This window comes from Apteryx mantelli, chromosome 1 (assembly GCF_036417845.1).
Source record: "Apteryx mantelli isolate bAptMan1 chromosome 1, bAptMan1.hap1, whole genome shotgun sequence".
Taxonomy (NCBI): Eukaryota; Metazoa; Chordata; class Aves; order Apterygiformes; family Apterygidae; genus Apteryx; species Apteryx mantelli.
In genome coordinates, this window is record NC_089978.1 from 166653455 (window position 1) to 166676721 (window position 23267).

At 43.1% G+C, this 23267-nt stretch overlaps 1 protein-coding gene across 3 annotated transcripts in view; it reads left to right on the forward strand.

Annotated features, from left to right (window-relative positions):
* SREBF2 (sterol regulatory element binding transcription factor 2) overlaps window positions 1-23267 on the forward strand; it is a 28056-nt gene that overhangs the window by 1074 nt on the left and 3715 nt on the right. The window contains exons 1-18 of one of the 3 annotated variants that reach the window (XM_067310765.1): window positions 3237-3261; window positions 4037-4420; window positions 5343-5524; window positions 6788-6934; window positions 8737-8958; window positions 10153-10267; window positions 10474-10655; window positions 11411-11603; window positions 12676-12857; window positions 13875-14148; window positions 15140-15309; window positions 15508-15676; window positions 16282-16402; window positions 18149-18258; window positions 19611-19743; window positions 20318-20486; window positions 21714-21899; window positions 23101-23212. In XM_067310765.1, coding sequence (XP_067166866.1) covers window positions 4039-4420; window positions 5343-5524; window positions 6788-6934; window positions 8737-8958; window positions 10153-10267; window positions 10474-10655; window positions 11411-11603; window positions 12676-12857; window positions 13875-14148; window positions 15140-15309; window positions 15508-15676; window positions 16282-16402; window positions 18149-18258; window positions 19611-19743; window positions 20318-20486; window positions 21714-21899; window positions 23101-23212 — 3049 coding nt within the window. In that variant the 5' untranslated portion in view covers window positions 3237-3261; window positions 4037-4038. Of the gene's footprint in view, window positions 1-3236; window positions 3262-4036; window positions 4421-5342; window positions 5525-6787; window positions 6935-8736; window positions 8959-10152; window positions 10268-10473; window positions 10656-11410; window positions 11604-12675; window positions 12858-13874; window positions 14149-15139; window positions 15310-15507; window positions 15677-16281; window positions 16403-18148; window positions 18259-19610; window positions 19744-20317; window positions 20487-21713; window positions 21900-23100; window positions 23213-23267 lie in introns of those variants that run through there. The other 2 variants (XM_067310754.1, XM_067310760.1) reach the window with 2 other exon arrangements.

Genomic DNA, 23267 nt, shown 5'->3' on the forward strand with positions numbered 1-23267 from the left:
AATTACCTTCCATTCCTTTTTTCTATCCCAGGTCTATCCGGCAAACAGTGCTGCATCCTTTTTTATTTGTTTTTTATTTTTTCATTGGTTGCTTTGAAGTCTTTTCTAAATAATGGATAGAACTGTGCTGCCACTAGCCCCTTTCAGAGGAGATTGTTCCACATCTTCATTCTAAAAATGAAACAGATGTAACTATTAAACTTTCTTTTTGTTCCTTATGTCATCATACATTGCTTTAATATTTATGCCAGAACTCAGATAAGTGAAAAGAAATCTATTTTTCACTGAAGTACAAAGCTTGAATGAAATATATTATTTATATTTTTCCTGAACAGCTCCTGGAAACCTGTAAAAAACATAGTTGGACTAATTATCTGATGTAGACTGAAAATTAAAATAGGCCTTCAGCAGAAATAAGAAGGCTCACTAATCTGACCTGCTTTGCTGAATATCTTTTTTGGCTTTGCTTAACAGTTATCCTAAACAGAGCTCTGCTTTGAGGAGCATGTGTGTGTCTAAAGCATCATTGTTTATTAGGTGGAAAATAGAACCAAAGTGGTACTTTTAAGTTTGATTGCAATTGATTTGCAGTGTAGCCATGGGCAATTGGTAGCCATTGGTGGCCATTTCTTTTCTTTGTAGTATTTAAAATAAGCATATATCTTATCTTATGAAAATGTAACGGTCTTAATTATCACTGGTAAAGTTCATGATGCAAATTAAAGATGGTGTTTATTTTTGTCTAAGTGCAAAATAGTGTCTTCTAAGGGTCTGCATGGAAGCTGAGGCAAATTCTAATGAGCTTTGAGTCAGGTCTTCTGAGTTGTTGGTGTTTTCTCGGTGAAATGTTGTTCAGAAATGAGTAACTCGGTGAGAAAGGTGAAGGTCTTTTACCTTACTCAGAGTGGATTTTCGTAGAGATGATAAAGTAGAATTCTGCTTTTTTGTGTCTTGACATTAACTCATCTCAGGATTTAAAATTCTGCAGGGGTTTTGATTTTTTTTTTTTAACTTTAGGGTCTCTGCTTTTTGTATGCTGCCTAAATCTAAGCAATCCTCTCAATTTTGGGTTTGAATGATCCTCACAGCTTACTATACAGCTTTTTATTTTAAGTTTGGATTTTGAAGAAATTAAAGAATGAATGACCCTGATTATGTGAACGGCATTGACTGCTCTAGGAATTTAGTTCTTTGTAAAGTCAGGTTCCCAGATAGGGTGCAAAATCAGTCCAGGGCCTCAAGTGGGTGAGCACAGCTTTTGGTCAGAAGTTCCAGTAACTGAGCAGTATAATATAATATAACTCTGCATCATGTCCAAGTATAACTTTCTTCCCAAACTTTGTAGTACTGCAGTCTGACTGTTGTATATGGCTACAGAAACATCACTGGTGGAAAAACACCTTTGAGAACCAGATTATCCTTGATGTAATCTTGGTATTTCCTTACCCTAGGGAGTTTTTTAGTGTGGGTTTTTTTTTTTTTTTAGTTCATGTCAAAGTATCTTTTCAACTCTGATGTCTGTAGCTTAATCTGCTACTCTTGAGTTTCTCTGAAAAGCAGCCTATGCGCACAAATGCCTAGCAACCTTCTGGGAGCGTGGTGCCAGCAATACGTAGCTGTACTTAAGCTGTAGCTGAAGCACTGTACCTTTCCATAAGGTACTTGAGCACTGGTCTAAAAGAAGTAGTAGAAGTCATAGGTGAACTAGCTTTCACTGTATCTTGTTGACATTTTCTAGCTCTGGGTTTGCTTAGAATTGTTTTCTGCAGCGATATCTTGTTCCTCTTTAGTGGCTGAGACCTCTTCAGCACAGAAGGTGCAGGTAATCTGAAAATGATGGGTTTATCACCAAATTGATGCCTGAAGGCTATCCTCCAAAAGCACGCAAGTGTTCTAATAGTTTATTTAAGTTTGCTCTGTTCTTTGTGTTGGCAAACGGATTTTCAGAGAGAGAGATGAGTTTTTTGCTGTTTCTACAGCTTTTAATTTTCCTTGTATTGGTACTAGGGAAAGCTGTTGGACACTCCCAGAAAGTGTTTCTGATCCCCCAGTAGTCTAATTTTTGAAAGTTCATCTCTAGGCTTTTTGCATTTAGCCAGTCTCTGATAAAGATGGGATTTAACTTGTTAGAAAGAGTATTATTATTATTGTTTTTTAAAAAAGATATTAAGTGAGCTCTGTTAAACAAGATGCTCTTTAAAACACAGTGCTTGTAATTCAGCTTCTTTACTGGAATTTGCTCTTTTAGAACAAATCTTATTTAATTTTTCTTCCCACTTGCAGTAGTGGCATCTAATAAATTTTTCAGATGGTTAAAAGCTTGATAAGGTACATTGTTGTTAGCACTCATAAGTTTATAATGTTGAGGGTTATTTAGATTGGTCTTAGCTGCAATCAGTTTGAGGGTGAAAATCTGCTATAATTTTGACTAGCTTAACATCCATTTCAGATATTATTCAGAAGTGTTAATCTTTAAACAGTCCTACTTGCTTTAGTAAAGTTTCATGAAAGTTTACTGAGGCATTGCATAAAAATCTTTCGTTTGTCATGTTAAACGCTGAGACATGGGGCTGATCAGGCAGGTCTCTGAGGATAGGTGGTGGCTGTTGCCAGAGAGAACTAGGTTTCTTGCAGGCAAAGCAATGTCAACTTATTTTCAGGTTATAAATAGAGACCATGAGGACAAATCCCCTTCCAAACTTCTGGTCTATCAGACTCATTCCTTAAGAATGAAGGTAGAAGTAAAGAAGAAGAATATGATAAGACATCTGTTAAAGGAGCAAGAAGCTTGGATGAGGATTGCTCTGCTCTCTCTGGAGTGCTATTCAGATTAATTGGATAACCTGTGGGTGGCATTTTGGAGAAGCATAGTGCAGTGTAAAGGCTAAACATTAATAGCGCTTTTATTGTTGGAACACTTTCCACTGAAATATCTCATGGAGAGTTTATTTCCTCATAGTACCTTCTTAAATCATGTAGGGAATATCCATTGTATTTGCAATCAGGTGGATGAAAAAGATTCTGTTAAAGTGGTCCCTTTGCCACATTTTTCCTGTGAATCAGCAATCTGTTTTCTACTTTCTAACTTGTAATTTATTATTTAATTATAAATTCTAGAAAAACAATAGGACTTTAAGAAATCTATGGAAGAGCCCGTGTAGAGTGATCAGATCCTGGAGTGGGGAACAATATCTGACACCTCATGCAGACCAGGGGAATGCATGTACACACAGACCAGGGGAAACATTCAGGTGGCTTAAGGTATCTTACTGGATTAAATTGGTTTGAACAGAGGGAAGAGAAAGCTTCAGTTACAAACAATGATCTCCTAGTTGTGGAATTTTCCTCTCTGAGGGACAATTACAGCTTTGTGGTGGAAGCCTCTTGAAATGGGTCCGATAAAATCTGAGGGAAGATGGGACGGAGAGGAACTGTGCAGTGAGACAATCTATTTTTAATAAATTTTTTTTTGATGACTAGAAAACATATGCATGGATTTTTCCCTGCTAAAACTCTATAAAGTGTTGTTTCCTTCTCTTTTATTTCTTTGTTCCATACTTTCCTGTAAGCTTAAAAGTAAAAAACTAAGTGAAGGTGAGTTCTTGTCACCATTTCTCCATTTTCCATTGCCCCCCTAAAAGTTCTGTTGCCTCCCCAAAAGTTATGTGGAAGAAGAGCTAGTGGCATCATGCAGCTGCTTGCTTTCTTCCTTCTGCAAGTATTAGACTGGAACAGTGGTTGACCTAATTTGTAATATTTTTAATAAACTGGAGATGGCTTTAAATTCTAGTCTTTGCTTGAATCCTGTAGTCTGGGAAAATATTGTAGCAGAATTCTGCTTTTCACTCTGAGTAGTAGCAACGGTGCCCCACTACTGGCCACTTTTTTGATTTCTCTCTGGAGATATTAGTGTAATATTTTCTCTTAAGTCTTGGAACACCCAGAATTCCCTTCCGTGCATGCACACCATTTGAGTCCATGGCAGGTGGAAAACTGTATTGGGAATAAAATAACCTTAATTTTTTTTTTTTTCCAGAAATGCTGCAGTTTGTCAGTAACCAGGCAGGGGACTTTCCAGATTTGTTTTCGGATCATCTATGTGGTACCTTCCAGGGTAGCAGTGGCGGTACCAGCAATGGGACTTTGGACCCTCAGTTGCAGAGGTCATACAGCCAGGTGCAGCTGCAGTCCTTTCCACCCCCTGCTGCCTCCCCCCAGCTTCAGAGTGTTCAAGTCAAAGTGCCTCAGTCAACACCCCCTGCCCCTCAACGGTCTGCACCGCTCCTTCAGCCCCGTCCCCAGCTCCAGCCCCAGCTCCAGCAACAGACTGTGATGATTACGCCAACATTCAGCTCTGCTCCCCAGACCAGGATTATCCAGCAACCAGTAATATATCAGAATGCAGCTACAAGTTTTCAAGGTAGGGTTTGGGGTAGGTGGGGGGCTCAGAATATGGATGTATGTATTGTACCCCCTGTAGAGGGCCTGGATATTCAAATTCTAAAAGTATCCTTGGCCATGACAAGTCCGAAGATCCCTCTTTTGCAGTGTTGTCTGTGGGGAGTTCACTCTCCTGCATGGAATAACTTTGAAGTTGAGTTCTTTCCTTCCGATTCAGTGAGCATAAAAAAACTTTTGTAAATGAGTTCTTAATTCTTTTCAGCCTCTTGTGACAGTTCTCTTTTTGCTCTCCTTTGTTATGGCCTTCTCTCCTATGGCTCTTTGGAGACTTGGGAAAAAGTACATCTGAAAAATAACTGTCAGCATCCCTGTCCTCCTGCTAGTGGGTGTAATGGGCAAATCTAGTCCTGAACCTCCAGCCTGTCCCATGTGGCAGTCTGGAATGAAGGCATATTTCAAATACTGAAGTCCAAAGTGTAACACTGCTAGTGAGCAAAGACACTTGCAGGTAACTGGATCTTCCTGTGTATTTGTGAACATTAATTGTCTTGATTCTCTTTGGATAGGTGTTGATTCTTTATGTGAAAATAGGATCCTAGGGTCAGCCAAGAATGGTAGGAGTAGTGAAGTGCTGGTTAGATGTGCTGTGTAATGTAACTGAAGTAACAAGAGTCCTGTGCTATTAGACACACAGGTTTTTGACCTTATTCTCTCTTAACTGATCCTCTGTGCATTCTGGAAAGTTGCTATTCCAGATGCAGTGTCCTTTTGCAGGAGGCATCAAAGGAGTTGGAATCTTACCAACTTGTGGAGTGTGTTAGATGAATGCTGCCTACTGAGAAGCTCTGGGCAGAGGAAGAGTGAGGCTGGTAGGGTTTATGGGCTACAAGACAGAAACCTGTGTTTTTTGGACTATTCGTCACATCTTGTCTGCTTTTCAGTTCTTCAGCCTCAAGTTCAGAGCCTGGTGACGTCCTCCCAGGTTCAGCCAGTTACCATCCAGCAGCAAGTGCAGACTGTGCAGGCCCAGAGAGTGTTAACACAGGCTGCCAATGGTACCATCCAGACGTTAACACCAGCCACGGTTCAGACAGTAGCTGCACCACAGGTCCAGCAAGTTCCAGTAAGTAAAAATGTGGAGTGATATAGATGAAAGGTTATGCAAAGCACTTACAGAGGTGTGGCTGGGAGGGTACTGGAGTGAGGAGAGGGATCCAGCAGCAGAAGAAACTGCTGTTGCGGGTCTGGTCTCCTGATTTGTCAAGGGAAAGGTGGTGAGGGTTGTGGGGCAGCCTATTCCTTGCAGAATTGCTTTTGCACACGTGTTTTTAGGTGAAAGGTGTTTCTAGCCGGTCTGTTCTCTAGAAGCATTTACTTTGTGTAAACCAGGCATGAGAGTCCCTGTTGTGAGTAGTGATGTGATTTTAAATAGTGGGCAGCATTCAGAAACTTTTTGACTAAATAGAAAAAGCACCTGCATAACTGAAATTGGGCTAAAATATTCTTGTTACCTGGTGTTATCAGATGAGAGTGGAAACCTTATTTGAACAAGCTTTCTTTTACTTCTTCCTACTTTGCAAGTCTACTGCTTATTCCATGCCTTATGAGTGACTGCTGGTATGGCAATGCTTTCTTCAAATGCTTCTGCCACAGTTTCATGGATCATTTTGCTGCTACAGTGTCATATGATTTTGTTTCAAAATGCATGTATAAGAGTGAATATCTTGTTTCTTTGTATTATATGAAGATGCTTATGATTAGGGGACGCTCATGAAAATGTCACTCTGGTTCAACTGTATTATGCCATCTGTAGTGTTCTCTATGTTTGGGAGTAACCAAGGTAGTTGGACAAGTAAGAGCATGCTGTGTTATGGCAAAATAACTTACTATTGGTTCTGATCTGCCTGAAGTTTGTGTCACTGGTCCTTTCAGTTAAACCAGAGGAAAATAACTACCACTAGGATTCAATGAGAAGTACTGTAGCCAAAGTAGGCTGTTCTACCATGTTAGACTTTGAGTACTCAACCTGTTAATGTAGGGAGTTAATAATAGGTGTAATTGGAGAGGGGGAAGGAGCTTCTTCCATCAACTGTTTTGTTTTTACATATTAGTTTCTGGTCACTGATTTGAAAATCAGTGACCCTGTGGTTCCTCTGATCCGTCTTTCCAACTCTGTTCAGACTGTGTCATTGTGAGAGTTTACATTGGAGTCTGTCATGATAAAGGAAAAAATCCAGGCGGTGAAGGAAAAAATGACTGGCCCCACCCTTTTGCCATCCATTGAGATGTAAAGTTACAATTCTTTGATCACTTATCTCTAGCTACTGAGATCAACAGAGAAACATGTACCCACCCTTCCCTTCATGTGTAACTTTTTTCAATCTAGGTTCTGGTCCAGCCTCAGATCATAAAAACAGACTCCCTTGTCCTGACAACTCTGAAGGCAGATGGTAATCCTGTTATGGCTGCAGTTCAGAATCCAGCACTCACAGCACTCACTGCTCCTATTCAGACCACAGCTCTCCAGGTACCGGTATGAATTTTCCTTTTGCTTCCTCACCAATGTTACTTCCTCTTAATACAAGAAAGAGATTTGAGGTTTAGTATTCTTCAGTGATGCAAATGGGAGGAGTTTTGAATGCTGCTCTAAACATGCCCAAAGTGAGTAATACCGTGCTTCTGCCAAGGCTAAACACACAGATTGTACATTTTTGGCAGCCTCCCATGGCCAGCCAGCAAAGACCAAGGGCACATCTCTGTTTACCTTTTTCTAGTATTACAAGGAGAGGAATATGTCCTAAGAATTTCTTGCGTTTTTTTTAACCTCTGTTGAACAAGAACATACTTAAAACAGAAAGCTGACCAACTCGGAATAGCTGCAGAACTTTTTTTCCCCCCTGCTCCGTAGCAGTATGTTGAATGTAAAAACTAACCAGACTACTCTTCAAAGGGAGGAGGATTCGCTATGATCATTGGAGAGGTCAGCTGTGCATCAAGGCCTTAACTTGTTATCAACTCAAGGAGAAATTGTTCCCCCAAAGATGCTTTTATTACAGTCTGGTGCATTCTGAAAGGATCTCTCTGTTCAAACATTTACTGCTTAAGACAAACTTACTAGTCTGGACTTCAGTTTTTTTTGTTTGTTTTTTGATGGCATGGTAGACTTCTTATACCTGTTAGCAGCTAGACTAAAATCTTCAATTGATCTACTGTTTTTTAGGTGATGGTTTCACATGGAGGTGAGGTTTAAGTGGTTGTGTCTGTCTAGCAGATACACAATCCATGAGGTTTTTTGGACTCATTGAAATTTGGTGGAAACTGGATGTAAATGGAGGTTGTAAATTCACTTTATAAAATTCCAACTTATAACTAAATGTATTTCTGCTATCGCTCTTGGACTGTTTCAGAATCTAAATTGTTCTTAAATTTGGTCATAGCTAGTTTATTTTCATTTGTGTCAGTGTCTTTTAGCTTAAATAGCTTTTCCTCTCCATGACTACGTCCCTGATCCTTGATGTACTTTAGAGACCAGTCATACTCTTCTCAGTGTTGTTTTGCTAGGTTAAGCAGTCTAAATTCTTTCATTACTCTGACTGTCCTAGAAGCCGCTCTGTGCAACTGTTCTGGTGGGATTCATCTTGTTTTATTGCAGAGCACGTACTGCTTTGGTTTGGTAGAGATGGTCTTTCGTAGGCATAGATGTCCAAGCCTCTGAGCTCTTCATGCCAGTGGGCATCGATCGTTGCCTTAGTTCCTCATCTTAATGCATATTTGTAGCTTAAAAAGTAGTTATAGACCTATTTTTGGTTTTTTTCCCCACTTAATCTAATTCAAATCAACTGCACTGCTGAAGCCAGAATTTGTTTTTCTGGTTTTTTTTTTGTTTTTTCTGTCCTATCTGACATTCTTGCTACCTGTTCAGAGGTAGCGTTGCCTGTTGCTGTTTTGGTGAATTTGTATTTGCCCATGTCAAAGATGTATTTGGACACTTGTGGCAGAAGGATTCTAGGAGCTAGGAAGATCCTTAATCCATTTCTCTAGTGGATAAGTGTAGCATGGTATTGGTGAAGGAGTGTAGGGGTGATACTCCTGGAGAACGAGATCTTACTCCACAGTGACTGGTGTGGGGGGTAGCGTGACAGATTCTTCCTGTGCTGCTGTACCTGTGCTCCTGCCAGCCAAGGAACATATGAGGAAATTGGCATATCTCTTTGTTTTTGAGCTGTACAAACTTTTCCTGCATCTACTTCTGTTTACTTGTTTTGCTCTTAACATCATAAATTGTAATTAAACTACCTGATTGCTAGGAACACTTGTTATATGTGGTCTTTCTAGACTCTAGTTGGGAGCAATGGGACCATTTTGACCACAATGCCAGTGATGATGGGACAAGAAAAGGTGCCTATCAAACAAGTTCCTGGGGGTGTTAAACAACCAGAACCACCTAAAGAAGGAGAGAGGAGAACAACACACAACATCATTGAAAAGCGTTATCGATCATCTATAAATGACAAGATCATTGAGCTGAAGGATCTGGTCATGGGGACAGATGCCAAGGTAAAGTTCTGGAATGAGAGGAGATTTAGTGTCATAAATACTTGTGTCCTCAGGTGCTTGTTGCTCTACCAAATGAAGCAGTTGGACAGTGTTAACTGTAAGAAGTATGTGTACACGTATTGGGAGAAGACTGAAGAATACCTGTGAGATGGAAATAATTGGATTCACTAAGTGCTACCCTTAATGTTAATTTTATTATGCTAGTGGTAGTGTTTCTTCAAAATAAGAACAAAAGTGTAAGCTCTAACTCTATGTTAGACTTAAGTAAGTCCTCTAAGTAGAGTATCAGAAGCGCATGTTTTGATAACTCTGGCCAAATCGGAGCTTGCATAATTTCCATTTCCTGGTAACTGCAGTAGGGAAGCAGATTTCTTCCTTCAACTGCTAGCTGTCCTGTTTAAAAAAAAAAAAAAAAAGTTTCTTGCACAGAGCTTTCCAATTTGATTCCTCTAGATCTTGAGTTGTAAAAACTCCTGTTTACTCAAATATTAGAACTTTTTTTTGCAACGTGAGTGAGTGAAGTTCATAATTGTGCTGTTCACTTTACCTCACTCTGGCAGAGCAGTAGTACTTTTGATGTCTGTGTGTGTGAATGTCTCTAAGCATATGCATTAATGAAGTCATCTCCTATTGCTGGGTGGAATTGGAAGTTTAGGATTTAAAAGTAGGTAGCATGTAGTGGTTTCGTAGTGCTTTGTGTCTGTGTTTACAAGCTAAACCTGGCAGCCTCTGCAGGAAGCAGATATTTTCATGGGATTGGAGAAGGGGCTGAGGCAGTGAGAGAACTGATTACCTCAGAATTAGATAGTGAACCACATTTAACTGATAACAGCTAGTTCCATCCTAAAAAAAGAGCCACTTTGTTTCAAAACTGATACTTTCAAAAAACTGTTCATGTCTAGATTTCAACTACAAACTCTATTGTAATTTGGTTGTTAATCTGTTTGCATTGTACTATTTTTATCAGACCTTTGAAAGACCCCAGGCGCAATGGCTCAAGGCCTATTGTCCAGTCCTTGTGCATCTTTCAAAGTATAATATGTTGCCCCTAGAGTGTGGCCCTGCCATTAGTTTTGTTGCTGCTGCTGGGTAGTTTTTTACACCATTTTCTTTGTATCCCCCACATGACACATGCAGTGGGGATTGTGGTACTCTTTGTATAAACTGCTTTCCGTATGTGTTAATTCCTTGCAGATGCACAAGTCTGGAGTCCTGAGAAAAGCCATTGATTACATTAAATACCTACAGCAGGCCAACCATAAACTGAGACAGGAGAACATGGTTCTGAAGTTGGCTAACCAAAAAAACAGTAAGTTGTGGGGGCTGTGCAGGAGGGAGGTAGTCAACATGAATATATGCTGCCTCTTGCAGTTTCTTACCATTGACAGAGGCAGATATGTGCAAATTGCATTGATAGTGGCTGGTGCTCTTGCAAGTGACAGAGCCAATCTGAGCAAGACTGACATGGTGTAGGAAAGAGAAATATGTATCTAATGCACTCTCTGATTTTTCCAGAGCTGTTGAAGGGCATTGACTTAAGCAGTCTGGTTGACAATGATGCAGACCTGAAGATAGATGACTTCAACCAGAATGTTCTACTGATGTCTCCCCCAGCCTCTGACTCGGGATCCCAGGCTGGCTTTTCTCCCTATTCCATTGATTCAGAGCCAGGAAGTCCACTCCTTGATGATGCAAAGGTATCTGTGACTTGGATTATCAAATTAAAGGCATTTACTTCAGGGATGCATAAGGGCCAGAATTTGAATCCTTCTAACTTTCAACAACAGAGCCAGCAGATCTCTAGAGCTGTAGGGATCAGAGAAAGATTTGCATGGATGAGGAAGGTGCATGGGAGAAAGAGGCTTTTCTGAAGGATGGAGACTACTTCCTGAGCTGTAAGGCCTCAGTCATACATTATCTTTTAGAGGAACAATGTAGATTCTGTGTGAATTTATAGTGAATGTCCGTGATCCAAAAAGCCTGTGGTTTTCAAGATGGTATATGTTCTGTGAATAAATCAGGAGAACTGGAAAAAGGATGATGACATCAGATGTGGGTAATGAGACTGTAAGTAACCACAGTACTAGAAAGCTGTTAACTGTCTTCAGCTGACAGATTCATTTTGTAGGTATCACAGAAGTGGGTCTTGCAGGAGATTTTCAGAAGAGTAAGTGCAATGAAAGTTAATCCTGGTCTAAAACAGGGTTTTAGGGAATGTTGACTGAAATGGCTGAGAGCAGAAGGAAGGTGAGGACACTTGGAATACTTCAGCCTCATCTTACTGAGCTGAGGAACACTTCACTGGAGTTCTTGCTGATCCTAAAAGCAAATTTTAAAACTTGTTCTCCTCCTTCTTCACCACCCCATCCCTTTGCATAAGCATTTTTTGTTTTACAGATTGTTAAGCAGTTTTTTTTATCTTGTTCTTCTGTCCAATCCTAATTCTTTGAAGGTTAAAGATGAACCTGACTCTCCTCCTGTGGCCCTTGGTATGGTGGATCGCTCTCGAATGCTTCTCTGTGCTCTCACATTCCTTTGCCTCTCCTTCAATCCTCTAACATCCCTTCTGGACGTCCGAGGAACCCCAGAGTCTGACAGCCTCGTGCGCCATGGCTCTGGCAGGAACATGCTGACCATTGAGTCAGGTAACAAGTTAGAACAGCTCAGAGTATGAGGAGACTGGACCACAGGAAGTGGCCAGGCTTGCATGCTCTCACTAAATAGCATCTACACGTGGGACTGCTGCAAGTCGCGTTGCTGGGCTAGATGGACTGTTGGTGTGATCCAGTAGGGCATTTCTCATGTTCAGGGAGTTGTAAGACCTTTGTTTAATGTTTGGGGAGGGGTGGTAACCACAGAGCTGCATGTGAGAGGAGAGCTAGCAGTGGGTGCTTTGGCATGGTTACAGTTTACACCCACATTCATCATTCTTCTTGAACAAAACCAAACGTTGCTTACTGTGGTAAGCTAGAAAGGTCACCTGTTTGTAGCCCAGCAACCTAGACTTTCGGGAAGGACCCTTGAAAGTTGGTTCAGAATGAGGTATTTTTCTCTCCTCACTGATCTTTCTCAGACACATTCCTGTAAAGTTTGCTTTTTATTTGTTTTTAAGGTAACTCACCGATCTTTAGCCTATTAATGAAGTAATGTGTGAAAAGTTACTATAGAAACACTGTTGCTATGTGGTCTTGAAACTGGCTTAAAATGCTTGTTCTATTAGATGTGTAGTTTAGAGTTCAGTCAAGAACAGGGGATTCTGTAGGCATGTTGTCATTTCCCTGACTGATAAATGTGCTTCCTCAGTGTTGTTTTGTGAAATTAATGCCAGAAAATGGACATTGAAGTATTTAATTCTCATGGGTGTATGTGATAGAAAAATCAGAATGCAAGAGGTTCGAGGAAAACTAAGTGCTGACTCAGGTTTTATAAATGGATTTTGTTTAAAAAACAAACAAAAAAAACCCCAAACCCCCCACACCCCTGTTTTATTGTGGTTGGGAGTGTTGTGGCATTCAGGTGAAAAGCTGTTGATTTGCATGTTTCCTGATTAAAATGCAGTCTTTCCAGAAGTTGATATCGTGTCATATATAATGTGTTTGTGTCGATATAATGTAGCAATACATCCTTGTGGGTCTGGGCAGGCTTGTTGCTTATCTTGTTGCCAGGCTTTCAATGTCCAGATTAACTTTAACTTTCCTTTGGGATGTTCCCTTGCAGATGCAGGTGGCTGGTTTGGTTGGATGATGCCCACACTGATTCTGTGGTTAGTGAATGGAGTGATTGTCCTGAGTGTGTTTATAAAGCTCCTTGTGCATGGAGAGCCAGTGACTCGATTGCACTCGAGATCATCTGTGACGTTCTGGAGGCATCGCAAGCAAGCTGACTTGGATTTGGCACGGGTAAAGTTGATTCTGTGTTATATCAAATGCATCATCTAGGAGGGGAGTGCGTATAAACATGGCCTAAAAAGACTGTGGATTGGCACTTGCAAGAGCATAGTATTTCTAGAGTTAATTGTCCTGTATGATTTCAGAGGAGAATTTGGTGCTAGTTTGTCTTGAGCAGATCACTGTCCTCCTTCAGCCTGAGTTGGTGAGGCACAGACATCAGTGTTGGAAGAGACATCTGATTTCTGTCCTTGTGCCTTGCTGCTGCATCTTGTGACAATCTTTGCAAGCAAGGTCTTGGTTTCCGAACCTTGGTTTTCAGAATTTGGCCTCTGCTGTGATTGCTGACAGTCAGTAATGTGCTTGAGGGTGTGCTGCCTTCTTTTTTTTTTCTTTTTTTTTTTTCTTCCCTTGTTTCAGTGCAGATTTGTCCCGATTGTAGCTCAATGGAAGCTACTGAGTGGCTGCCTATCACAGATTATAGGCCCATACTGATACGGCACCCTAAGTGATGAAATGTATGTTTGAGCACTGCAGTCTCCTGTCCTCCAGCCTCTTGCAAGTCTTCCCCAGTGTTGAGGCAACATCTGGCTTTTGACACTGAAACATTCATTTTGTTTGAGAAGGCAGGAAACTGCTTTTATCTAGTGCCTGTGTCTCTCCCAGATGTCATAGCTGTTACAGGAACAGGGCCATGTGTAGGCTGAGATGTGTAGGGCCAGGTCTGAAGATGGTGTAAACTGGCTTCATGCTTGCTTTGATTGTGTTGACTTGCCTCAACTAAAGATCTTATCCTAGCTTGTACATCAGTTTGCCTTGCTTCCAGTGACCAGGAGATCCCAAAATGTCTCCAGTGCTTAGCCATGGAGGTTGGTGTGACTAGTGAGTAGGTATGGGGTATACTGAGGAAGTTTGCATTTCTTCTGCCTGCCTGCCTTGCATTTGGAGAGTAAGGAAAGTGGTTTTCTAGGCTGTCAGTGAAGTACCATCAGTTTCTTTTTGATGTTTGACTTTTTGTCATGTTTGCAGGGGGATTTTGCTGCAGCTGCATCAAACCTGCAGACTTGCCTGTCAGTTCTAGGCCGAGCACTGCCAGCTTCCCGCCTGGACTTGGCGTGCAGCCTGTCCTGGAATGTGATCCGCTATAGCCTGCAGAAGCTGGCACTGGTGCGATGGCTGCTGAAGAGGACTTCTCATCAGTGGCGGGCAAGAGAGGCTGCTGCAGGCTTTGAGGATGAGGCCAAGACCAGTGCTCGGGATGCAGCTCTGGCATATCACAAGCTCCATCAGCTCCACATAACAGGTAAGAACAGAGATGGGAAAGCTATTCTCTTCATTTTGCCGAATAAGGAGACTCAGAGCTGATTCTGTGGGGATATAGTGAGAGCACCACAGCCTCTTTTCCTCTGGAGGGTAGCTGTTGCAAGCTAAGTAGACTAATTTCAGAAGCCAGTTACTAAAACTGTACAGCTTCATATGGTGAAAGAGCTCTGTAAGAATGGCCTGAGCAACAACAGTGTCCCAAGTTGCATGTTGTTGAGCCTGTAGAGGTGGCTTGGAGTCTTTCCCAAGTGACAGATAATTGGGTCCAGTCGTTTTTCACTGGTGTTTAAGGGCTTGTTTGGTTCCTATCGCTTAGGAGTATGATGTGGAAGTAGGGGCCAGCATTAATTTTTGGAAGAAGAATTAAAATTTCTGAAGCTGTGTAAAGCACAGATTGCCAGTGGGTGATGATATGCTCTAAAAGCCTGCACATATGCACATTTACTAAATAAGCACTTGAAAGATCCTTATGATCAGTTTTTGCTGGTTTCTTGACAGACCAATTTGCAATTGTAATAGGCCACAAATATATCTGAAATCCAAGCTAAACTTCCTTCTGCCTAATCTTGTGGCATTAACTGTAGTTGTGCCACCATGGATAACAAGAAAATGTTCCTGTTTGTAATGTTATCTGCATTGATACCTATACAGGTGTGGACTGCAAAGGGGTTCAGTTATGTGGTAGAGATGAATGTAGTGAGGCGAGGTTTGCAAATGTTGTTATAACTGTTAGCTATACAGGTCTGTTTTGCAGGAGCAAAGCGGTGAATGCCAGCCTTGGTATCAGTGGAAGGAAGTTTCAGTTATAGTTGTTTTGCTGCCCGAATACAGAGTAGTCATATGGCATTGCAAACTTTTCATGTCAGTAGGTTCTCATTTGCCTGTTTAGGATAGTATCTCTGCAAATGACTTATTTAGTAGTGGGTACTACTGTGTGAAAGGTTAACTCTTTTCTTTCCCTTCTGGTGTAGGTAAACTTCCCTCCAGCTCAGCTTATTCAGGTTTGCATATGGCCCTGTGTGCTGTGAATCTGGCTGAGTGCGCAGAAGAAAAGATCCCACCCAGCACAATGGCAGAAATCCACCTGACAGCTGCGGTTGGCTTGAAAACCCGCTGTGGAGGCAAGCTTGGCTTCCTAGCGGTGAGTGAGTTCTTGTGTCCTCCACCATCACACATTTAAGCACAGCTCTAGGGAGGCCTGCAAGCTGGCGTTGCCACTAGTTCGATGCATCTGCTAATACTACAGTTATGATACAGTCTATAATGAGCTTTGTCCTTGGTGTTCTTTGTCTCTCTTTCCCTGTGGATTGTTTTCAATCTTAGTCTCTCCTTTCTCTAGAGTTACTTTTTAAGCCAAGCTCAAAGCTTATGTAGCTCAGAGCGGAGTGCCATTCCTGACTCGTTGCGTTGGCTGTGTCACCCACTGGGACAGAAATTTTTTGTGGAACGGAGCTGGACAGTAAAATCTGCTGCAAAGGAGAGTTTGTACTGCACCCAAAGGAATCCTGGTAAGAATCACTGCTAGTTTGAATGTGTGACCTCCCAGCACTTTGGGCCTGGGAATCTCTCCATCCATGAGGAGTCGTTTGTTTGAGAGCATTCTCTTGTGCACGACAGTTGCCTTCCCCTGTAGGAACCTGCTTGTCGTCTCAGCGGTTGAGAGGGGCTGTGGAGCAGAGAGATGTCTTCTCAGACTCTGCAGGAGCTGCCTCTCTTCCCTTTGTACATTGTGCTGGCTTTACATGTCATCCCGCTTGTGTTTTTATATGCTGGAACAGAACCTAGTTGTAGCCCTGAATGTCTAAGGGATGACTTTGGTGTGACCAAGGTTTGTTGTCTTTAGAACAGTGTCATAGCCATGCTGTTGAGTGGCTGAAGTGTCACAGAGATGTTTGGCTAAGGGCTGCAGCTTTAAATGGCTAATAATGAGTGGAGTGGTAGTAAAAAGGCCCAACAACTTAGTCTTCATAAGTCTTTGCAATAATTTCTCAAGAATTTCCCTATGCTACTCTTCCTCTTGCCTCTTAAAATTTGACTCTTCCAGCTGCCCTTGTTTATATCAGGAGATGGTTGGCATTGTGTATAAGAGAAGTGGTTTGTTATTTCTCTCTAGCGGATCCCATTGCACAGGTTCATCAGGCGTTTTGTGAGAATCTGCTAGAGAGAGCTGTGGATTCACTTGTGAAACCTCAAACTGGAAAAGAAATAGTGGGACAAGAGGAGGAGGAACCATGGTAAGTTTCTGTGCTGTGGCTGGGGACTGCTGTAGGTAACTGTAGACTCAAACATTTAAACTGTTAATCATACACTAAGTACCCTGAGGCAAATTGAGTGGTTAGTCTTTAATCAGGACTTGAAATCATGACACAAATCTGACTGCTGCGGTTTTAGAAGAGTGAGCTCAACCTCTTCGTATTAAAACTTCAGAAGTCAAAGGTGAAATTCTGACTGTTGCCTGACGAGATAAGGATTTCTCGTTTCGGCTGGCATGCTGCTGATTGATTCCTACATTGGATGGCACTTTCTCTGCTGATGGTTTAAAAGTTCAGTAACACTAAAATTAGCACACACCTACTGTTTTAATTGACCAGATCATATGTCCAAGACTCCGAGTGTTAAAGTCCAGCTTGTTAGAGAGAATGACCCAGCTGGCTCCCTACATTATGCATGAGAATGTTCCTGTAACTGAATAAAGTGCCACATTTACCAGCAGTGAAAAATCAAACTGATGTGTGGCAAGAGTAGGAGAACAGATGTTGGCTCAAATTGTTGTTGGTCTCTGTCAGCGCTGTGAGCAAAGGAAAGGGGTTGGAATGGGGGAATCAGAGCAGCTTTTTATACCAAACTACATCCTGTTTCTAACTGATCTCCAGATATGCCGGTGCCCAACAATGCTATGTAAATATGTGGAAAATTCTGTAATGATTGTATCCCAAAAAAGTATGGGCAGAAGCCTCAAATGGGGAAGATGGCCTAGTTTTTCTACCTGCGTAGGAAAAATAGTATATGTTTAGTTTTAATTTCAATCTCACATCTGCTTTCTAGCATAGTTGCAGAGAATGAGCAGCAGTTCAGTCTAATTGCTTAATACAGATGTGTGTGATCAGATGCTGCTGTTGATGATGAGGGAAGGTAGCAGGGTTTGCATGAGTGAAGTAGATTATCAGTATACTTGTGGAAGTTCTGTTTCTTAGTTGGCAAGAGTAGCTCTGTTAATACAGCAAGCTTTCTCCTTCCCCCAAAGACAGGAGCTCAAGATCCTTCTCTGTAGCCTATCCAAGGAAATTAGATCATTACCACATATGCTACTTTCTCTGATTAACACTGTGACTCTTTAGTAGTCACTTGGAAAAATGTAGTTCAGCCTCTTTTAGAGGCAGTGATTGAAAATAAGCCTGTAATCAACTTGTTACATGTCATGTCTGTCAGCAGATTCAAGATGCTAGAGGGGATGCTGGCAGCTTCTATTTAGTATTTGTAAAATGTGCAGTGCTGACTAAGTGCCAATGTAGATTCTTTCTCTTTATGTATTACATGCCTTAGTCTGCTTCTGTGCGCTCAGTCTAGCCCCTCCCATGACAGTGGTACCACCTCTTGTTTTTAAGGACTTGCATACAGCCTGCTCCCCTACTCCTTAACAGTAAGGCAAATGTCTGTGATGTAAAGCTCACAGTAAGTTCCAGCATCTCTGAGGTTGAGGTGAGAGTCCTGGGGTTGACTCTAATCCTGAACTGTTACCTTTCCATACAGGGAGATTTGATGATACTCATTGAATCGGTATGCGCTCTTCCACTCTCAGGCAGGTCTCTTTAAATACCACAACACTGTTGGACTACAGAGCTTGAACTTTCTGCCTCCTCCTACTGGCTTAAAGGGTCAACATTGTTTAAAAATGTTTCATAACTGATTGGAAATACCTTCAGGCTTTGATATCTCCTGTTTGACAGCATAGTGAAGGTCTGCCTTGCTTCTTGTTTCAGTGAATTCTCCAGTGCAATGGAGTATCTGAAACTGCTCAACTCTTTCTTGGACTCGATGGGAAGTGGAGCCCCACCTTTTGCCAACAATTCTGTACTCAAGTCAGCCCTGGGTAAGTCTGGTAGAACAGAAGCTCTCCCAGCTGTAGGAAATACTGCTGAGAGATGTTTCCTCTCTGCACAGCCTTTCAACCTTTCAAACTCTAGGCATGGCAGAAACACAGCCCTTGCTGGGGTGAGACATGGGTATTGAGCAGCACACCACAACATGGTACAGCAGCTCAGGATGGAAGGGGATGGTTAAGAAGGCTCTTAAATTTGGCTGTGTATGGTAACGCAGTCTGCCCAGGTGGAGTTGCAGTTATTTGTATTACCAGTTATGATGGACACTTAGGACATGTACCAAGCAGTACACAGTACCCTGACCTGAGAGCTTAATCCTGACAATGTGAAATGAGGGAAAAGTTGTAGCATATAAACAAGCATAGTAGCACTGCAGCTGAGGTACAAGACCTTTCCACTCCCCAGAGATGCCTGACCTCACTTTTACAGCAGCTGCTGCCATGTGCGTTCCTCCATCTCCAGAATCTCCAGCCCTGCAGCCCCTGCTCTGGACTAGCTTTGGACATATAATGGGAGGCACTTGCCATGGTCCCTTGCAGTATGTCTAGCGGGAGAGCTAGAGCTGTAGACTCCCTCTGAGCTGTGCACTCAGTTGGGCTTGTCTGGTAGCTGGTTGCTGGAGTACTCATCTTGCTTGGTGTTGGTACCTGGCAGTTCACTGGGATGCTTCTGGAGCTCTTAAGAACAGGACAGATTAGTCTGTGCCTAAAATGTACAGAGCAAACATAGAAGGGAAGCTAGATATCTTTTCTCCAGGGTTTACATTTTGAGGTAAAGGGTCAATATTGCCATGAAATTTAAAAGCAGGTCAGAGTAGCAGAGCCTGTGTCCTTTGGCCCTGTGTAGACTCCAGGAGGCTTTTGAGAGAATGTGAAACAATGAAGAAAATGGTACCAGGGACCTGATGAACTCTTTACCAGCTTGATGATGGTCAGTGCCGAGGCATGGTATATACTGCTGGAATTGCTACTGCAGGGTGGGGAGTGGAGATCTGTGTTGGGAAGAAAGGCAAGGAATTTCTAGATGAGTAGATGGGATAAATTCTGTTTAGGTTCTTGTTGGCAAGATACAGACTCAATATCTGAAACTCCGCTTGCTGCCAGCTGTAGGGTGTTTGCTTGCTGCCAAGTTACCAAGCTGTGTTCCTTCAGCATGTTTCAGCATTCACCCAGACATCTGTGTTCCCATGAGATCAGTTTGGTTTGCATGCTTTTTTCAGCTCATTAGTGTTGATCTTGGTGGAAGGCACTGGCTAAGGCATACAACACCTACCCATTTTCTCTGAGCGGAAATTAGCTTGGTGTTCTCTCCTTGGTTGCAACTTGTGGTTCTGTTTTCATAGGCCCAGACATGGTGTGCAGATGGTGGTCAGCAGCAGTTGCTATGGCAATCGGTTGGCTCAGAGGGGACGATGCGGCTGTGAGGTTGCATTTCACAGAAGTGGAGCGCATGCCGAAGGCCCTGGAGATGTCAGAGTGCGTAGGCATCTTACTACCTTCAAACTCCTGTTCCTTCTAGCCAGGAACGTCTGTTCCCTTAATACCTGTCCTGTGGCTGCTCTTATCTGTGTTGTGGAGTCACAAGCAGAGTATATCAGTGCTGTCCGGTGCAATAGCATGAGGTGTAAATGTGCCAAACAACTGATGTGTAGGTCAGGGCTTGCAGGCTGATGTTAGAGCTGTGGATTAGAAGAGTCTATAGGGAAGAGAATTGTTTCTTTATGGATGCTTTCTTGTTTTTGTTCTAATCCTGCCTCGCCTCCCCACCAAATGACAAAACTTGCGCGCACACACACTGACGAAAAGGCTGATGTCACCATCTTGACTCTTTCCCATTAAAGTTTCCTAGCCAGTTTCCTTCCATTTCTCTGTGGCTTGTGTAGGTGAGGAACAATTTCATCTTTTTCTGTCTTTAAGAAGTTATGATCTCCCTGATTTAAAGCTGGGAGGGTGAAAGCTGATGCTAATCATTGCTTGAGCTTGGCTCCTGGGGCTGCCCTGTGGCAGCATGACATAGTACTGCTTAAAAGCAGTGCTGTTTCTCTTTCAGGAATGCCCTAGTGAAAGCCACCTTCTATGTGTGTAAAGCCATGCAGGCCTCACTGTCTGGGAAGGCAGATGGACAGCAGAGCTCCCTGGGTCACTGCGAGAGGGCCAGCAACCACTTATGGAACAGCCTTAACATGACCAGCAGTGTCTCCAGTGCCACCCTCAACAACGTAAGGGATAAGCCACTGGGTAGTATGTGGTGGTGGTGTTAGTTCTGAAGTTGGTTTTGCCACGGGTGTATCACTCCCCTGTTGCTTCTGTTTTCATTCTCCATTCATCCTGTGTCTGATGGCAGTAGCAGAGAAAACTCTTCCCTTTCCTTCCAAAGGGCATTGAAATTTTTCTGTCTCTGCCATACGGAGGAGCAGTCCTGCAAGTACCCCATTCTGCCCTAAACAGGGTCTCAGCTGGCTGAGCCACTGCCCTGGTCCTGCCAGTACCTGTCACCTCTTCTCTGGTTCTTTGACTGCTTCTGATTTGGCCCATGGAAAACTTCCATCTCTGCCCTGTCAGTGAAGTTGCTGACACGTGTGAAACATGGACCTAGTTAAGCCAAGCCTGCTCTGTTTCAGGCAGCACTTGAGCATTTGAATCCTCTGCCGCAGAAGTGGGACTGTTCTGTGCTATTCCTGAGTTTGTGCATTGCTTGTCTCTTTTCTTTCCAGGATTACCTAAAGCCGGAGCTTCCCTGCATGGCATATGGGACACAGTTCTGGTCCCTTCTGTCACTCCTGGGTGGCAGCTGTAGTGCATTGTAGTTGCATTGCATGTTCTGGCAGTAACTGTGCAATGTTTCTGCAGTGCAGTACAGAGGCACTCTCCATTTCTACAGCGCAGGTAGAATTTCCTAAGAGTAACTAGACTGACAAACTGCTGGGGGGCAACAACAAATGGGGAAAAGGGATATGGGTAAAAATGTGGGTTGTATCAAGACTGCCTTTTTTTCCCCTCTGCAGATAGTGAGGATCTCTTTACCTTGTAACTGCTGGTTTTGGCTAGTTGATACCATGATGTAGACAGGTCTCTGTAGAAGGCTGGGGCATTACAGGTGCAATGTATTTGTGGTATATATTATCTGAGGTGGGGTAGAGGTCAGCCTTGTAGACACGTTTGCTTTCTTGGAGGAGACAGCTCTTCCTTGGGTACAGCCGGGTCCTCCATCCCTTGGGCTGCACCTGTTGGTACAAGGCCACAGAGATGCTTCTTAGGCAAAAGTATTCATCATGGATCCTGCTCTGTTCAGTGCATTATGGTGGAGGTGGTTCTGTTCAGAGGGCCAGGGAGCACCTTTTGGGCAGACAGAAGGTGTTGTAGCTGATACCATGTAGGCATCTGCGTGGCAAATGAGCTGTTACTCGCCTGATCAGTTGTCTTGTCTGGGGCCTGGCTCCTTACAGATGACCCAGCTGCTGGCCTGTGACTTGCTGCTCTCTCTTCGCACCAGCCTGTGGCAGAAGCAGGCAAGCACCAGCCAGGCCTTGGGTGAGACCTACCACGCCTCAGCCTCTGAGCTCACAGGCTTCCAGCGTGACCTTGGCAGCTTGCGCAAACTGGCCCATGGCTTCAGGCCTGCTTACCGCAAGGTAATGATGTCTCTTCTTTTCGCTTTCCTCTTCATCCCTGAGAAGAAGCAAAAGTTGATTTTAGCTAGCCCTTTGCAGACTCTCAGGGCAATGACAGGGAAGCTGCAGTGCCTAGAAGCTTAAGATGTACATGGGCTTGAGTGGTCCAGGTGCCTGGGGCAGTGTTTTCTGTTTCCAGCAGCCTCCAACCATCTTTTGGTGGGTGATGAGTGGAGGAGCCTCTCTTTCCTCTGTGTGCAACCAATAGAAGTCCAGTGCATGTGGGGAGATGTCTGTGTTAGTTGCTAACTAGAAGATATGAGCAGTAGATCTGTACTGCAAAGTGAATACCACGGCATCCAGCCCCTTGACCTGGCTCCAGGCTGTGGGTCAGTCCCTTGAGGGACTGATGGAAGGAAGCTTTCTCAGTCTGTATCCCCTCATGCGTTTGCTCTGTTGATAGCTGGAGGATTGGGGTCCCCAGTGTTCTCTTCCCTTCCCTGTAGACAAAACGCAAGGTTTTTTCTCTGGGAAACAATCCCATGCTGTTCAGTGGTCAGAAGGGATGGGGCAAAAACCTTGTGTATGTATTCTTGCTCATCATCTTGCTCAGAATGAGGCCCTCAGGAGTATTGTGAAGGGCTTTTTGGGGAAGCCTCACCTCAGAGGGCTGTAGTAAGCCACTCTGCTTTTAGCAAGACTCCCTTGTTGTGTTTTTCCTCCCTCTGCTGTTCCTTGCCTTTTGGCAATGACTGGTTTTATTTTTAGTTTTTATTTTTTTTATTCTGACTAGTTTTAAGCCTCTGTAAAGGAAATTTAAGTTTAATACCTTGAACAAGGGAATTGTCCTGGCATTTGGGCTTCAAAGTTTGATTCTGTTGTTGGGAGTGTTGGACTAGCAATTTTGAAAGAGTCATTTGCCTAGGTCGAAGTTCAGGAATTTGCTCTTCCATTTTCTGCCCTTTTTCTTGCTGTTTTTCCTCTCCTTTCCCAGGCTGCTAGCAGTTATGTGGCAAAAGCTTTTATCCTCTTTACAGTTGCCCTGACTTGCAAATTTTCTAGAGGCAGGTGGGAAGACCAAGGAGGAGTGTAGAAGCGGGTTTTTTTGTTGTCAAGATGTCAGCACTGTGCTCTTAAAATGCTGAGGGATGGCTTGAGTTTAGCTGCAGGATCATCCTTATGTGAGTTGGTCTATTACTGCCTCTCTTATCTTCCCTCCCAGGTTTTCCTTCATGAGGCCACTGTGCGTCTGATGGCAGGTGCCAGCCCTACCCGCACCCACCAGCTGCTGGAACACAGCTTGAGGCGACGCACGCCCCAGAGCAGCAAGCAAGGTCAGCCCCTGTGCCTGAATAGCACCCCACCGCATGTGGGGCTGGGCTTCCTGCT